Raw genomic sequence first — 17,992 nt, 5'->3', positions numbered from 1 at the left:
ATTAACCACTAAGAAGAATATATGCAGTGTATTATTTGTTGAAACTGTACTTCCGATTTGATTTGAAACTGTCTCATTGCTATATGTTTATCTATAAAAGTGTAGAAAAAAAAAAAAAGAATCTGTACATAGGGGCCGGGGAGATGGTTCAGTGGAATAAGCGCTTCCCTGGCAAGCGCAAGGACCTGAGTTCAATCCCGGGTTCCAGAAAAAAAAAAAAAAAAAAAAGAATCTGTACATCATCCAAGGAATCATGGAATCTCTCTGAAATCTGTAGCACCAACATAGAGATAGACAAGAAGCGCATCCCGACAGGGTTAGGCAGGTGGCAAGTCTGCACTCGCCTGTGCGTGTGAACTTGGGTGCAATGTAGGTGAAGACTCGTTCTTCTCTGGCTACAAACGGAAGTGCCGGTGCTGGTGGCTCTCCCCGTGTGAGCCAGGAGGTAAAGGCCCCTGAGCTTGGCGAAGCACACAGTAAACTCAGACTTTCTCATTCCTTCTCGCCAAGCTCACATGGAAATTTCGGGACAATTCTTCTGCTGCAGTTGCATTTTCAGTCAATGCTGGTTTTCGTTCGAGGCCCTCATGGTCCAGTAGTGAGCCAGAGGCCTCTGCAGAAACAAGAGGTCGCTTGTTCCCTGAGCAGGGCCCTTGCCCTCCGGTTTGCCAGTTTTGCAGCAAGTCCTCTGGTCCCTTCTCCAGGCCCCAGGAGCCACTTTTGTGGCAGCTCCCATTTGGTCTCACAGGACCTTGGGGAGGGGTGCTGGGGCCCCTTGGCACAGCCCACCCATCTCCCACGTTCAGGGCAGTCTGCAGACTGCTCTCTGGGGAGCCCAAGGCAGCCCAAAAGGCGGCTCCTGTTAGCGCCATTGTCTGACGCTAGTTTGCCTTTTCCAGCTGACCTGCCTGTGAGTGGGGAGAAGTGAAAAGTTAAAGACAAAACTGGTCTCTACAGAGCGAGGGGAGCTTTCTTGTACAGAAAGGAAGGAAATACCTCTGTGGGATTTTATTTTTTTTTCCCCCCCTCTTCATCCAAAAAATACAAAGAGACTCTGTCTTTTTTGCTAATGTCGGCTTTAAATCTTTTAGGTTTGGATTAACTCTGCAAAAGAAAAAAAAATCTGACAGGCTTTCAGATATGACGCAGAAAAACTTTTCTCCCCTCAATTCATGTTGTTCATTTGTAAAGCCTGAGGCCCTGGCTGAATAGTGGGGGCCGGTTGCCCCTCCACGCATACTTAGCATCACAATGGTCAGAATTAGCAGCCTCAGTCTCTCCAACACTTTTGCCTTTTCCCCAGTGGACATTTAATTCAAGGTGGAGAAGGCAAGAATGGATCTTTCTTCTCTTGCCCCCCACATTTAAATATATGAAAAGTAAGCCAAGAAACATGGTATTTTCAGTTACATGCTTTAGAATGGTACCTTACCTTTTACCCTCAGAAGGAAAAAAGAAATGTAGAGTTTTACAGTTATTATAGTACTTAGAAAGCTTCCTTCAATCTAAACAAAACCTCCTGGATTGATAGACATTTCCTAGTACATAGTTATTGTTGGTTTTCACTATTGAGGATGTCAGCAAACATGTCCAAGATCATGTTTTGCGTATTAAATAAAGTGACTTTTATGTGAATATTTTTTTACCTTGTTGGTATCTAGAATATGGGTGCTATTCTTTGCAACCCATGTGTCAGATTTTATCTTCAATTTTACTTTAAATGTGTTTGAAGCTATTCAGTCTTACATAATAAAAAGCCTCAATGTCCCAGAACCGACGATTTGTGTCAGTAGCCCATGATAGTACAGGACAAGTTCAGCAGTTCCTGGGCCTCCATTGAAAGTCAAAGAGAATGGATAGTCTGAGGCATAATTGAAAATCGGTGATCTTTAAATTTGAAAAAGATTGGTTGATTAGGACTATTTATGTGCAACTGTGAAACTGCCTAGAAAAATTAAACTCTCGATCTTTTTTAATTCTTAAACCTTACCTGGTAAGTAAGTAAAAAAGAAAGAAGGGAGGAAGGAAGGAAGGAAGGAAGGAAGGAAGGAAAAAAGATACTAACTGTTTGTATGTTAGTTAATATTTAATACAATTATAATAGTGCATTTTATGGACTTAAATAAGTCCACTCTAGATAAACAAATATACTCAAAGAAGTGAAACCAAAACATTTATTTCCTTTGCTTTTGTTATAGAGCATAATGCCTTTAAGTTCTGTACAATTTCATTGTAAAGATTATCTGTTATCATGGCAAACAACTAATGGAATGTTTTACTTTTTTAATCATACAAATATTTTTATAATTTGAAGGACTCTGATACGGCAATTTGAAACAGATATTCAATTAATTATTCCTTTATTAATAATGGAATTATTTTTAAAATTTTAATATAGTTTTAGCTGGGTTTTTACATAGTAATAGTATAAGTGTAGCAATAACAGGTTTGCATGGAAGCAAGCTACAGAAACCACTGCAAAAATATTAAGATTATCACTGACATATAGTCAAAAATAATCCAATTGTTATTTTCAGAGATAACTATGTCATAATCATGATTCATCTGGTTGATTTCTTAAATTAAAAAATTACAAAAGTAATTTTCATTTACCAGAATTAGTCAATTGAGTTTCTGAGATTTATTTTATATGGGATAGTCTTATAATTTAAACCATAGTATATTTTAAGTTTACTCTAAAAGATTGATATTCTAAGTTACTAAAGATCAAGATTTGTTACTCCAATTATTGACCACTGTACTAAAAATTTCATTTAAAAGTGTGAAGACTTGTTATATGATAAAGAAAAACTTTGCTCTCTTAGCTACATGAGAGAAACGGATATAACAAATGCATATTTTAACATGTTTAGCTTTGAATTGCAAATATTTTCCAAGTTTGCATTCAGAGATACAGAATGTTCTTACAATTATTTTACTTAAATCATATACAAATAAAACATGAATTTACCTTTCTTCATGATTTTGTTGATGCTTCCCACAGGCAGCCATGTTATTCAGCTCCGGAGTCTTTTGGACGGGCCTGCTGTTCATTCCCGTGGCGTCTTTGCTGCTGGACGTTGCGTACAAAGTGTAAGTGTGTGGTGCCCCATTACACACGCAGAACGTGATGCGTAGGAGTCCTCAGGTTTTTCCGCTTGTGATATCAACTCAGACTTGTGGAGTTTGCAGAATCAGAACTGGTAATATTAATTTTAATTACACAAAGGATAGAGGCATGATTTAGCAACCAGAGAACTAAATTAGTTTAAAAGACCAGGTAAGAAGTAAAGCAGGTACTTTCAGTCTACCTCAGAGAAAAGTATACTCATTGCATTAGAGAAAATTAGGTAAAGGAGTATTATTTTGAGAAATCAGCCCCCAAATTTATGCAAGGTAAAAGAAAAAATTCTACTATCTCCAAACACATATAGTTTAATAATTTTGAAAAGAGTTTTTGCTTGCCAGCCTAAACATACATAGAATATAGAATGGGAGAAACCAAACCTTTACAAATTTTCCTCCAAGGTTGTAAGTCTTAAAATGTTATCTCTTGCTACAAAAAGTCATCATTAAAGTTAATTACATGATGTTTGGTTAATAACTATTAGAGTTTTAATATTATAAATCTAAATCATGTCAGACTTGCACCTGTAATTGTATCAATGCACAGAACTACAATTTTTCTGAGAGCCTTTGGAAGCACTGCTTTTGCTCCAGTTACTGTTGTGCTCACCGACATCCACAGCATGCTGCTGAAGCAGGCATCTAGTTCATAAAATCTTCACACGAGTATTCCTGTCTTCTTTGCCACAGTATCAAGAGGACAGCTTTTAAAACGTTAGTGGATGAAGTTCAGGAGCTTGAGGCAAAATCTCAAGACCCAGGAGCGGTTGTACTTGGGAAAAGGTAAGCTCCACATTGTATATTGCATACAATCTTTTCCAAATGAACTTCAATTTATACTTTTTTTTAAACTAGTGCTTGGTAATAAGCAGTAAAACTTTTGTCATCTAACATGGAGTTATTAGTGCTACTGACTGGTTTTGGAATCAGAGCTGTGTTGGATTCCAGTTAAACCTGTCAGTTACTTAGCTGTGTGTGGCCATGATCAAGTTGCTTGTTGCTATTGAGCCTCAATTTTCTCATCAATAAAACAGAGATGATAACATCTAAAATGCTATGAAAACCGAAGAATGCCATACCGCATATCCCACAGTGCCTAGTGCTTGATGGCCACTAAATAAATGGTAGTTACAAGTAGTTATCATGAGAATGAAAGGGAAGCAAAGGCTGGAAACAACATCAATAATGATGATGATGATGATGATGATGATGATGATGATGATGATGATGATGATGATGTATACAATCAGAAATCGTGGTGTGACATAGGAAAAACTGCTCCATAACTGTCTTTGTGGTCAGTGCTACTAGGAACCAACCTCCCTGTTATCTGTGAAGTGAGTTCTGTCTTTCAAGTTTTCCTCAACCCTCACCCCCCAAAAGCAATTAGTGAATTAATTAGATGCACCAAATGCACAAAGGATTATTTTTTAAAAGTTGGACACCATAATTATGAAGATAGTCCTAGGAATTTAGACTTTTATTTCCTCTTTCCTCATACAGGAGTTAGCTAAGATTTGTCAGTACATAGGAAGTGTTTCACTCTGGGAGTCACCTTCTCCATGATTGTTGCCTTCTACTCAGTTTAACACAGTGGAGTAGGTGTCCAACTGGGTCCCAAGCTGAGCCCTTGGCCTGCAGTTCTCACTGCCTTGTGTCAGGCCAAAGGGGTAGAGCTACACCCCTGTGTGCCTGCCTCTCTCTTGAACACATGGCACTGGCATTTGTGAGCACTCACTGCCTGACAGGTGTTTCGCTTGCAGTCAGCAGTCTTACTGAACCTTGTAACAACCTGATGCAGAGGGGTCATCTCTATTTTTTCAGAAGAGGAAACAGACGCATCGACTAAGTTTCTGAGGCTGTTAGTAACAGCGGGTGCTTTGAACCTATCACTCTCACTATTCTACCTCTTTTCACTGCTTTTTCAGGAACGTAGCATAGTAAACAAAAACAGCCCATCAGTAACCCATAAAAGTACTTAACCTCTGAAGGGTGTTTCTGTGGTGTCAGAGATGGAACCCGGGCTTCATGCATGCTAGGCAAGTGCTCTACCACTGAGCTAAGCCCCAATCCTTGTTATATCTTAGTTGAGGCCTGGTCTCACTAAGTTTCCCAGCTGGGCCTTGAACTTGTGACCTTCCTGCCTCACCCTTCCAAGTAGCTGGGATTACAGGCATGCACCACCACTCCCAGCACAGTACTTAAGTCAGTGCCGTGTTTATACAAGAGCAGTGATACTTATTTCAGGGTTGTAGATGTTCTCCTCCCTCCACGTCCCCCTTCATCTAAAAATCTGCATCACAGCGCTCATCGTACAAAAGACCTATGTGTGGTCTGGCACCCTCTCTAATAGTGAAGAGTATGTAAGCATACTGGATAACAATGTTTTGAATAAAGCAATTAGTAACAATTACTAGGGAAAAGTTACTGATAATATTATTTCTATCCAATATTATTACTATCCTTCACAGTAAATTTTTTTTTACTTATAAGTGTTAATAAACATTATGCCCTGCCCAGGGTATGTACTGTGCTTGTGTCATAGTATACAAATGACACTGCCAGTTGATAATCAGGGTGGAAGGTGATGTGATGACATTTAGACCCTAAAGGCTCAGTGAATCTGAGATGTATAGCCCCTACCATTAAATAAAATAAAGCAGAATGCCTACCAAGGAAAGAAGCAAATTCTTTTTTTTTTTTTTTTTTTTCATTTATGTATTTGGCACAGGGTCTCAGACTAGTAGTGATCCTCCTGTTTTCCCCAGAGCTGGGATTACAGGCATGTACCACCATGCTGGGACTCAGCGGGACTCAGTGCCAGCTCAGTGAGCTCCAGGGGGCAGGGGCTGGCACGGCATGCAGGACTGGGGATCGAACCCTGATCCCTGCATTTGCCAAAGCAGGAGCTTAGTCTGCTAAGCTACCTCGCCGGCCCAAAAGAAATAGATTCTACCATAAATAATCACCAACTTCTCCATTAAAAACTTCATTAGATGAGTTTTCCTGTTGCTCCAGGCCAGCTCACTTGCTTCAGGTATCTGCTTAGTTTTCTCAGTATCTCAGGAGTAAGTCAGCTGCTAGCTGAACACCATAGGGAGCGTTCAGAAGCTCTGGTGCTGCGTGTGCCACATGTGGCCACTGCTGCCGAGGGTGATCAGGAGTTGGTGATCAGCATAATAAACACAGTGGCTTCCTGCTAGAGGATAAGTGAGTAAAATGGGTCTGAGAAAAGAAAAGTTAGCAACTAATTACTCTAATCTGAAGAATTATCATATGGGCTTTACTACCAGGACTATTTTGGGAGACTAGGGCTGATGTCATTATTTCAAAAAAGCACATTTTTTCAGTATTGCCAAAAAGGAAAAATATTTGATGTCCTTTAGTTCCAAAACATCATGGCATTTTATAAGATGTGATCAAAATATATGGTGCTTAAATGTTCTTAAATATTACAGTACAAGACACAGCCATTAATTCACCTCGAATGACTCCGCATACCTTAAACACACATACTCCATCACAGAGTCACAAAGACAGAAGTGAGTCAGAAGTGGGGAGAGACATGGGGGAGAGGAATGGCCTCATGTTGTTTACTGTAATAGCTTCTGATCATACCACAAATGCCTCTCAGACTGGACAAGCTTCTCCCTTGTCATGGAGCAGGTACTGCTCTTCCAGAAGGGGCACTCCAGTCCCTAGCATTGAAAACCCGGTTCTAATGCAGTTTTTGCAACTCTTCTTATGTAAAACTAGCTGATTTCTAGTGTAATATCTCTACTTCACGTACAGTTTCAATCCATCTATTGCAGTGGATGATAATGTGTTTACCTTGTGTACATTTGTTTCCCAACTAGACTGAGCCCCTTGAAAAAAAGACCTATCTTAGTCATAGCCACGATCCAACACCTAGCTCAGCTCCAGGAACTGAATAGCACTGATAAATATTGTGAAGTGGATGGACAAGTAGTCAACGGAATGGACTAAGGGAATAAATGAATAGGGCGTAAATGAATAAATGAATGAACTAAGGCAATAAATGAGTGGAATCCGCCACTCATGACTGGATGGTAAGATGCTTGACACATCAGTAGTGAAATAAAAATCCAATCCATGCAAACAGAATTTTACATTGTTCTTCCCAAACCAAGTAACTGTCCAATGGAACAAGTGTTTACTTTGTTAAAAAAGAATGCAACTATTAAGAAAGATCTTCCGAGTTGATTATGCCCAACTTGTTATCCTTCCCTAACTACTACTGTAAAGCGCAAATTACATATGATACAGTTGTATCAGAGAAACTGTAAATTGTAAGCCATATATAAATATTCATATTTATAGTAATTTCTCATATTTTTCACTTTCAAAAATTGAAACAGCCCCATTATAGCTAGCCATCTTTAGCAGAAATAGTGTGCCACTTATCATAATATCCAGAAAATTATGTATTATATTCTATTAAATTTTAGGAGGAAAAATATATCTCATCAAATATGTTACCTTTGAGCTGAAGTAGAAATCTCTTTCAATCTACCATGCTGGAGAAATATCCAAACTTTACCCCTGAATGGCTGTGTTGTTATGGCCTCTTGTCTATCAGGGACAATCATGCTCAGAGACTGTGACACCTGGACCTCGTTGTAACTTTTATTTGGATGTACTCTAACACCGGAGACCAAAAACACTGATAACTCCAAAAGGCAAAAAATTCCTGAGTTTAAATTTTTCTTGTCTATATAATTTACAGCAAACATTTACGAAAACACTAAAAAAGAACGAAAACCGGAACCACTTGTCCTACAAGTACATTTATAGTGTTCAGTCATCCTACACTGTGAAGATTTATCTATTTTGCAGCAGAACTATTAATGGGCCTCCCAGATCCCACTCGGGTGCTACATGTATATGTTCCATGTAACATCTTACCGTTTCTTTAAAAAAAAATGACTTCAAAACCCAGTGGTTTAAAATAAGAGATTATGGATGCCATACACTTCCTTGAGACAGGGCAACTATTCTGAGCTATCAGTGCAATGTGTACAAAACAATGCCCTGAATAAACAGGAAAATAGAGTGAGGTTCATAATTATACTTTTCTAGCTGTAGACATTACGCAGCACGCCAGCACCGGCTATTACTAAGTAGACGTCCAGGCTGGGGTGGTGGCATCACCCCTCGCCGATGCCTCTGTCACCATTATTTGGCCCATTAGCATAAAAGAAAAATATGCAGGGTGGGAGGCAGGTCATTTAGTTCTGTGGACGTGGTAGGATCTTCTCCTGGCCTTTCTTTGTAGTGTTTGTCTTAATGAAAAGTAGCTTAAGCAACGTGCCAAAACTAATAAGTTGTATTTTTTCAGTTGTTACTCTAGATTTTATGTCAGCATAGCATAAATGTCTTAATGTGGATTGAAGATAGAAGGTCATATCAAATGTCTATTCTTAGCCCAGTCTCATCTCTGCAGCAGCGGCTCTTCCTGACATTTGTAAAGAAAAGGGACAGAGCGATGAAGCGCTCTCTCCTCTGGGGCAGAGACTGGGCCTGTAAGAGTCATTGCTGGTCTTGCCACCACCACAGTCTCTGGTACAGGACAGCTGTCACGTGCTACACATTCAGCATTCCACAAATGAATGCTTGGTTTCCCTCTACAAATTCATGTTTATGAGCCAACCAAAGTAGCTTGCTAACCCACTATATGAATAAATGCAAGTTTACGACCCTTCGAAGATCATGGAAATTACCCTAAGACAACACATTCCAACACGTTCCCAAACTGTATGTGGGGTTTTTACCAGCACTCATAGTTTTTGATGTTTCCAAAAGAAATAATATATTTAAATATCGTATCTTTTCACTCACCTCCATCAAATCCTAAACTGTAACATTTTTGTGGGTTTGGAAATAAGGTAGCAATTTTTAAGTGGTGGTTGCTATGTGATTGCATTAAACAAACTCAGAATTTGCATAACTTGGTATGTAAATGAAAGACCATCGGAGATTGAGGAAAACTGCTAGCAAAATGGTAATAGATGTGCTTCTGACTAGATGGTCTCTATTTTTCTCTTGGTCCTCTCACAGCTAAACTGAAGAAAAACTGAACTTTTAATATATCTATTATGTTAATGTGCCATTAGGACATTTTCTAATATGACTTGCTAGTAACATCTGTACAAATAAACACAAGACACAGAATTGCACGCGTTTTCAAAGGAGGGCTCAGTCATTCCCCACAGGTGGAATGCGGCTCTGTCACTGCCTAGTTGCAAAGCCCAATCCTGTGAATGGCATTTATATTCTGGAGGAGGGACTGTCCCCTGTAAGGACAAATGCTGAAGGAAAAAAGCCGACTCATTTTCTGAGGAAAAAGGTGGAGTGGGGCATTAGAGATGGAAATCTATGTGCAGCCTTAAACCTCACTCATGAGTGAGGACTGAATAGAGACCAAGTAATCACAATTGCGCGTGAAGAAGTTCCATTTGTGGTGATCTCCATTCTAGCTGCTTTTTATAATAAATTCCTTGGGATCTGGAGAGAGGGTGGGAGGGACTAGCACTTGTTAGCGCTTCCTCCATGACAGTGGCTGTGGTGATAAGTCCCTGAACCCTCACAGTCTGCCTAAGAGTTTCAGATTGTCCTCCTTTTGTAGAAGAGATGACCAAGAAAGGCCAGATAAATAGCAGACCTAGAATCAAACTAAAACAAGCTTCCAAAGCCCATGCAGTCTCCTGAGAAATGTGGTGCTTGCCTAAGAAAGAGACTTTCTTACTGTTTAAAAACAAAATTACCTTACATTAGCTATTTCAATCCCCACAGTATTTGAAAAACCAAATTCTCCTATCTGCCTTGACACTTCAGTGGTGCAGTATTAAAGGCTGTTGCACTGAGGAGACCTGGGAAATGCCTTCTAGGCAGGCACAGCTGGCCTGATGATGCATGGCCACCACCCAGCCTTTGGCAGGGACTTCGGTTTTAGGCACCAGAGGCCTTACCCCCTCCCCACCCCCATGCTCTGCTAGCAAAACAGACCACCTGCTGCTAAAGCTGCGGACTGCCTCCAAGCAGTTACATATTTTAGTGTCCCTCTGGGTCCCAGGGTCTGTAACGTTAGATCCTTTAAAGAGTAGAGTAAAAGTGACTTAGCAAAAGAGCCCTTTCTCGTTCTATCTGTTTATGTCCCTGGCCAAGAAAAAAAAAGTTTACAATGAATTGCAGAACCAGTGGAGTTTTAGAGTGGCTTTCTTATTTTAATACAGATAATTCCTGGTGACAATAAAATATGCCTAGTAAGTACTAGTTAAGATTCCTAAACTTTTAAAAATGTGTGGAAGATTACTGCAAATGTCAACATTTCTAAATATTTTCCTTCAGTCTTTGCCTGCGTGTGTGTCTAATCCATTTCCACAATGAGTTCATTCGCAGGGACCCTTTTCTGTGCAGGATAAACGCTGTTCCATTTCAAGGTCTCTGAAAATTGGCAAAATGCAGAGCTAACATAACTTCTAGCAACTTAAGCTTTCATAAAGTGAGAGAAAAGATGGAAATTTTTCAACTGAGTCAGTTCCAGTTATTAAAACAAAACTGTGTAAACATTTGCTGCAGTGTGTGTGGGTTACTTATTTGCTCCTTGTGCATATTAAATTCTTTCATATCATAGCAGGATTTAATAAATCAACTAACGAATAAATAGCTTGATTGGAAAGATGGGTGATGTTTGTTGAGTGCATTTCAGAAATTATTTAAATTCATATATTCAGCCTGTATTTAAGTTCCTGCTATGTCATGGACAGACCTAAATGCAGTGAGGAGAAAATGTGTGATTTCTTTTTAAAAAATACATAATGATCTCTGTGGGTTTGTATCTGTGGAGATGATCCAAATATTTATGAAAAAAATAGTTCTCTAAATATTTTAGCTAGTAAAATTATATGCTGAAATGATTTAAAATGAAATTGAGATATTTTAAAATATTAGAGTGGTAATATATTTTTTCTAACTAAAAAGTCTATAGAATTTATTCTTTGTGTAGTTTTATGAATCCTCTAACATAACCAAAAATATTACTTTGCATGAAAATATGTGCAAAGTATGAGAATGATAATAATTAAGCATCCTTTTTTCTAACGATGCTACACTAAGGATATACAGAAGAAGCTTTTAAAAGTTAAAACACTGGATGGGTTTGTGGGTTTTGTTATTAATTGTGTTGTACAGGTTCTGTGCTTCCGTTTGTTTAAATATAACAGAAATTGGAGGAGAACTCGGGAAATCTTTTCACTCAGTTATTAGGGAGAAAGCTCTCCCATGGCTGTGACGAACGCAGCCTCCAAAGTGGCCATATAAGATTTGAAATCTCATTTGCTATCTGAGCAAATGGAGTGAAAAACCTCACGCGGCCCACCGCAGGGCTCCAGGGGCTCTTTTGTCCAAGTCCCGCTGCCCCTGGCGCCTGCGCCCGCCGCTCCGCTGAGCTGCTAACTCACCAACGGGTTTGCACCTGTTCCACAGCCTCACAGAGAGGGCGCAGCTCCTCAAGAACGTTTTCAAGAAGAACCATGTGAACCTGTACCGCTCCGAATCTTTGCAGCAGAACCTGCTCCGTGAGTATTTGAGTTCTTATTTAAATAAACTGTGGGCCGTTGCCGTGTGTGTCCTGGTGTCACGGGCACTTTTCGGAGGCGGGTGTTGACTTGAGGAATACTTACTACTTTAAATGGACACATAGAGCATGTTTGTATTTCTGCAAGCCATTATGCTGAGAGGATCCTGTGGCCACCACCTGCTCACTTTTAACAGATACAGCACCCTTTCTTCACATAAAGAAAAGCAAGGCTTTGTCCACCTTCCTTGCCCCTCTAAATCTTAAAAGGAACTGGTAAGATAAATCTTGACTCTTAAAAGTTGCCTCTGTGTTGTTATCTTTTCTACTTGAGTAACTTTGCAAGAGCCTTCTCAGCTTTCATACAGCACAAGGAAACATATATTTTCCCCTCGAAAAATATTTATGAATATTTAGAGTTGTAAGAAATTATGAGGTATCTTGCCCTCTTAACATTTCAAGGATCTAAAAGAGGACATAATATAGAAAGCTCAGTGGTAAATTTATTTGTGTTAGTAATATATCTTTTATTTCATGTTGTTTCCACATATAATTTATTTTCACTTACATACACTCATGTTTAATACTTTTCCTCACTGCACTTCCAGGGGTCTTTTCCAAAGACATGGTCCCCTTGGGGGCCATTCCATACCCCCACACCCATTCACCAGAGTTGGGACAGCCTGAGTTCATTTGTTGATGCTGAGAGCCAAGGAGAAAGTTCCTCAGGGGAAGCAGAGTACTTTCCCACCATCTCCAGCTCTTTGCATTTATCTCCTTGATTTTTCATTAATAAATAATTCTCTGCATGTGCCTGAGGGATGTAATGTGCTGTTTGATATGTATCCATGGTACAGTGATTCTGTCAAGCTCGCCTACACGTCACTGTTCTGCCATTTGTCTGCTGACATATCTAAAAATCTATGGACCCAGGAAGCAAAATTAAGTGGGATGAAACAGAGGTGTGGAACTGAGGGGCTTGGAGAGTCCTGCCCAGTCTCACAGGAGCAAAGTTCCTGTTGTCTACACCGATGACCCTCAGTCATCCCCCTCTGTGTGTTGCAACTCCCCTCTGTCTGTACACATGTTGAAAATTAGTGCTCTGCGCTTTCAAAGGCGGAAGGGGTGCATGACTCACCAGGTTAGACAGTGCATCCTCAGAACTCACAATGACAGTCATTCTCACTGTGTTTTCCTTACAGATGGGTATGCTTTCTCTCAAGATGAGAATGGAATTGTTTCCCAGTCTGAGGTGATTAGAGCATATGATACCACGAAGCAGAGGCCAGAGGAGTGGTGATGGAAGGGACTGAGAGGCAGGCCCTCCTGTCTCTGAGGGGAGCTCCCGCAATCTAAGGTCGTTGCCACAGTCTGCTGACCAATTGCAGTCTGGTCCACGGAGAGGAAAGGTGGATCTGAGCTCATCTCCCAGGTGGACCTTCAGATTTGTGTACATTAGAGACATAAGCACTGTGCAACCACACTGTAACACCATCTCTCTCAGATTCCTTAAAGTGTTTGCTAAGGCTTGGTGAAGAGAACTTGAAAATGACCTTGTGTCTTGCCAGAGTGATTTCTCAAGCTGAGGAGAGGTCCGTAGGCTTACACTGTTGATGGGGGGACTGTCACTACCAGGTCATCAGCTATACCACAAGACGACCACCCATGAAAAACTCTAAACTGGAGTTAAGTTAAAGGGACTCTTGCTATCCAGACTTAGATTTCAGGATATGCTGAAACCAGCATTCTTAAAGAACTGACTCACCTTACTGAGCATTTCTAAACAAGGCATTATTAAGTGTTTGTGTCAAAACCCGTCTTGATAAATGTTTGCCAAAGAAGTTCAGTAAGTGTGTTTCTCATTCAGTAGTCATTTGCCCAGAAATTTTAAGAGAAAGTTTACTTCTAGTTCTCTGTAAGATCTATCTGCATGCTTGACTTTTCAAATGTGGGAGTGATTTGCAAAAATGAATATTTCAAGGCATTTGCTACTAAAATCTGTGATGTTGCACCTTCAGCCTTACAAGTGCTTCTTTGTCTTATTTATTCAAGTTAAAGGCACATGTGTTAATGTGACTGTCATAATACTGATTTTCAAACTTTCACCTACATCTTAGTCATCTCTGATAGTTTCATTATCCTTTAAACTTTCTAAAAACCCAGCTTCTGCTGTGTCTAAATGATGTCACTTTTGTCTTAACGTTTCCCCTCTTAAGAAAATTGTGCTTACGTATTTATGTGAGGTTTCCAAAGTTTCTATCTAGATGTTTGGAATAATATGTCGGGTAAGTGCATGGGCTTTTGTGATGTACATAGGCTCAGCTTTTGTCATTGTTCTGGTTCTCACAGTTGGCTCCTACTAGAGATGCCTGGTGACTTGCTCAGCATACTCAGTGTTACGGTGGCTGGTGGCCGTCCCTTTGCTTAAGACTGGAAATTAGTTCACATTCACGTTCATTTGTCCAGCAGTTCCTCAAATTAGTCATGTGCTGCTTACCAGGACAAATAAAAAGGATATTTTCCCTATTTTAAAAATACCTATTTTCCTCAAACCTGTTACTTTATAGTCAACGAATACCTTTCATCATCAGCAGGGTTTACTTACATGGTTTGAAGCACATTCAGCTTAATAATTTTCAGCATTTCCATGACATCTAGAAATGCCTATTTTGCTACCAACATACAGTAAATGGTGAAGGGGCTATTTAAAAACCACAAGTTTTCTATACTATTTTTAAATAAGGCTTTCATTTAAAAAGAAAAATGAAAAGGAATTCTAGCTTTGAGATATACTTCAAAGATTGAAGCAAACTTTTTTGCCTTTTATTCAAAAGCCTGTTTGCCTTTAAGTGGACTTACCAGCAAAGTAGGTAAAGCTTTAAGACAAAAAGTGAGATGACTTTTCCAAATTGCCCCTGGTTTAATCATTTCCCAATCTTTTCTTCCTTTTTCTCAATCTAAATTTAAAATTAAATATATAGAGGGATAGATATAAATATATGTAATTTCTTTGTATAGGCAGCTGGGTACAAGTATAAATCCACATTTTCTGCAAATAATGTGTATAATAATACATATAAATAATTCTAATCCAAAAAGAAAGAGAGTTTATATATTTCACTTCTCAGACTCTTGCCATTTGAGGTTCAGAGTAAGAAAATCATGAATCAAAGCATCCAGCAAGACCTCAGATGTAGAGTCTAAGATCATCTTCAAAATTCTGGAGTTGCACACTTTGTGTACTACGCGGGTCTTCAGAGGTTATGCTCCTGGGCTGCCACGTGGTGTTAGTTGAGGTCAAACCACAAAAAATCAGCAAGCATGAAGTGCATCCCTCCAGATCTGCTTCCGTTTGCTTTTATCACTTGCATCCTTCTCCAAGTTGTTGAAGTGTTATGAATGAAATAGAATTGAATTTCTGACTTAAATATGAAAATAAGTTTTATTTTCATCTTGAAACATGGACTGCTTTGACAGTGCTTTCACCATGAAAAGAATACTCATAGTTAAGCACTGACCAACATACTCTGGAACGTGACAGACTTATGCCTGTTTGTCTGATGATCCAATTTTTGCATTATAGACATTAGGCCAGTTTTTGCTTACCAGGTGAAGGTAGGGCCTATGGAGCAGGGAATGACCACTTTGCTAAAACTTGAAATACAGCGTTATAATTGCAGTGACTTTGCAGTTTTACTGAAATTAGAGAAAGTGCTCTGATTTTTAATCTTCCTGAGTTGGGAGGAATAAAAGATACATAGTTTTACCGGAATGAAAATGACCAATCAGAGCATCTTTTATCATGTATTTTCTAAAATGAAGAACACATTCTCTTCAATTAAAAGGTTCCTTGTGGGGCTGGGCATGTAGCTCAGCAGCACAGCGCCTGACTGGCAAGTCTTGAGTTCAATTCCTGGTACCAAAAAGAACAAAAAGTTCCTTGTAGGGACTCTGGCAAATACTAACACAGTTGCTGTATAATGTTTACAATTCAGAAACCACTCCTTATAATACAAAACCTTCATTCCTTTAGCATGGAAATGCTGGGAGCTGCTCCTTTGATGTTGAATACTGCATAGTGGTACTGAACATGGACTTTCTAAACTTTTTATATATTCATATAAGAATATATCAGTGTCTCACACCCAGAAAGATGCTATATTATAGAGGTTTTTTTAGCAAGAAATGATGTTTCTCAGGAATGAAGGAAATTGAAAATGTGCAGTCTGTTCCTTCCCTCCCTGTCCACGTAATGCTCTTCTGTCCCACTGCACCGGAAGTGTCAGAAGTGTCTGGAACTCACTTGAAAAGCTCGTTTCTAGTGAGGTGCATGTGTGGTCTGCTAAATGAAGGTAGTCACTTTCATGAACTGTGTGGTCATTCAGTGGGCTCTAGGAGTCCTCTTAATTTTCCAGGGTGGGGAGGAAGGATGAATTATAGAAGTCAATCTTCATTTATCTTCTTCACAAATTTTTACATTGTAATTTTGTAATTCAGCATTCTGAATATCACCCATGAGAGTCACATGCTGAATTCTTCCGCATTGTGTGCACTGTATGGTATGTAAAAAGTGTTCTTTCAGAAAAGTAAAGGGAGGGCCAGGGAAATGGCTCAGTAGAATGAGCACTTGCCTGGCATGCGCAAGGGCCTGAGTTCAACTCCCAGCTCCGCCAAAAAAAAAAAAAAAAAAGTGAAGGCTAGTCAGAAAGTAATAGATTATATATTCGTAATTTTTCAATTACTTGCATCATAAGTATTACAAAACCACATAATCGTTAGGGCTTGTTTTCATGCAATTGCCCTTTGATAGTTCCTGGTTTTGAAACTTATTTCATTGACTAAATCTTTAACCTTATAAATAATCATCTGAAAAATGTTATCAAGAAGATTTCCATCATTTACATCACAATGAGTAGTTGTGGAATTCTTTTGTGAATTACTTATGGGAACACCGTGCAGCTCAGTGCCTAATAAATGCTTTTTAATGATGAACGTTTCTATAATGTCTCTTAAAGTACCATTGTCTGATTTTTCTCACATTAAAATGACTGAAGTCACTTGTGAAACTTACTAATACTTTGCTACATTTTAATTAACCTTCAACAGCTATTAAAATGGAATGTACGTTAAATTTCGAAGGAAATGAAATCAACGTTTTCCATTTTTCATCTTAATTTATTTTCTGTGTGAGAGCAGCTGTGTTTTTGATAGGTTTATGGTTTGCATGAATTAATATTTAAAGTGACCCCAGGCCAATGCATGACTATTGCTGTAAATCTTGATGTTTACTTCTGCCTTATAAGATTCTATCATGGCCTACCTGGAATTTAATATTCAGTGGACAAATTAACTGGTCCTCCACATGTCTTATTTTTAATAAGTAGATTATTTTGCAAACAAATTTGAACAAATTTAATTGAATCTTTTGTTTAGCTTGCCTCTAAGAACTTTTCTTAATAAAGCTCACACAACTTCTCAGCAAATAAATCTCCCTTAAGTAGGTTAAAAAAAAAAAGCTAGATTTCATATTTGCTTAGTTTGAATTAACGGCAATTTTCCATAGGTAGTCTACTCCTACGAAGATGTGAGCAGAATATTAAAAATATATATTTTTATGTTTCATGGTTCTAGAATAGAAGCCATAAAAGCATCAAATACTGTGTGTTGTTGAACTGTTTCAGTGTTTGTTTTTCACATTTTCAGCTTCATTAGGTTAAAAATAAAAAGCCTGGGAAGGCCGCTAGGGAAGGCTGCAGTTTGCATTAAAGGTAACATCGTTTTCTCAGCTCCATGAAAAACCATTCCTGCAGAAGCCGCTGTAGCAATCATGACACTGCCTGAGCGCAGAGTGGTGGTTCTGTGGTTACAGTAGTTTCCTCAGGTTTGTTTATCTTGATGTTCAATGCACTGTGCTTTATAAATAGTTATTAAAGTTGAGTATATTCCTTTCTATGCAGTGTTATGTGTCATAGGCCTTTTGTGGATGTGCATGTTTTAAACTGCAAATTTTAAACATTTTGTCCACTAATTGTTATTAAAAATGAAATAAACTTTGCCATTACATAAAAGAATTTGTTGAGGGTTTGATTGCTAGTTTTAGAAAATATTGCTTTATAAAACCTTCAAATCCACAGTAACTGTAGTTTGAGAAGGGGCAAACTTTTGATAGCTTTATAGTACTGATATACAAAATATGCCTTCATTTTAATCCAGCTAAATGAAATGTGAAATGCAGGTTATTAACTCCAGCTTGGTAAGGAGGCTAGTTTT

The 17,992-nt window shown here is 38.8% G+C and overlaps 1 protein-coding gene across 4 annotated transcripts in view; it reads left to right on the top strand.

The window, feature by feature from the left end:
- The window catches only part of Atp8a1 (ATPase phospholipid transporting 8A1), a 230,926-nt gene extending 214,212 nt beyond the window's left edge, over positions 1-16,714 (top strand). For all 4 annotated transcript variants that reach the window (XM_004642662.3, XM_023702739.1, XM_004642660.3 and 1 more), the window contains 4 exons: positions 3,005-3,093; positions 3,817-3,909; positions 11,632-11,723; positions 12,925-16,714. In XM_004642662.3, the coding sequence (XP_004642719.1) occupies positions 3,005-3,093; positions 3,817-3,909; positions 11,632-11,723; positions 12,925-13,022 (372 nt within the window). In that variant the 3' untranslated portion in view covers positions 13,023-16,714. The remainder of the gene's footprint in view (positions 1-3,004; positions 3,094-3,816; positions 3,910-11,631; positions 11,724-12,924) is intronic.
- Positions 16,715-17,992: the final 1,278 nt, after the last annotated feature.

The sequence above is a fragment of the Octodon degus genome, unplaced genomic scaffold, assembly GCF_000260255.1.
Source record: "Octodon degus isolate 3935 unplaced genomic scaffold, OctDeg1.0 scaffold00158, whole genome shotgun sequence".
NCBI lineage: Eukaryota > Metazoa > Chordata > Mammalia > Rodentia > Octodontidae > Octodon > Octodon degus.
The sequence above is the reverse complement of the archived record's forward strand: the minus strand, read 5'-3'. Positions and strand labels throughout refer to the sequence as shown.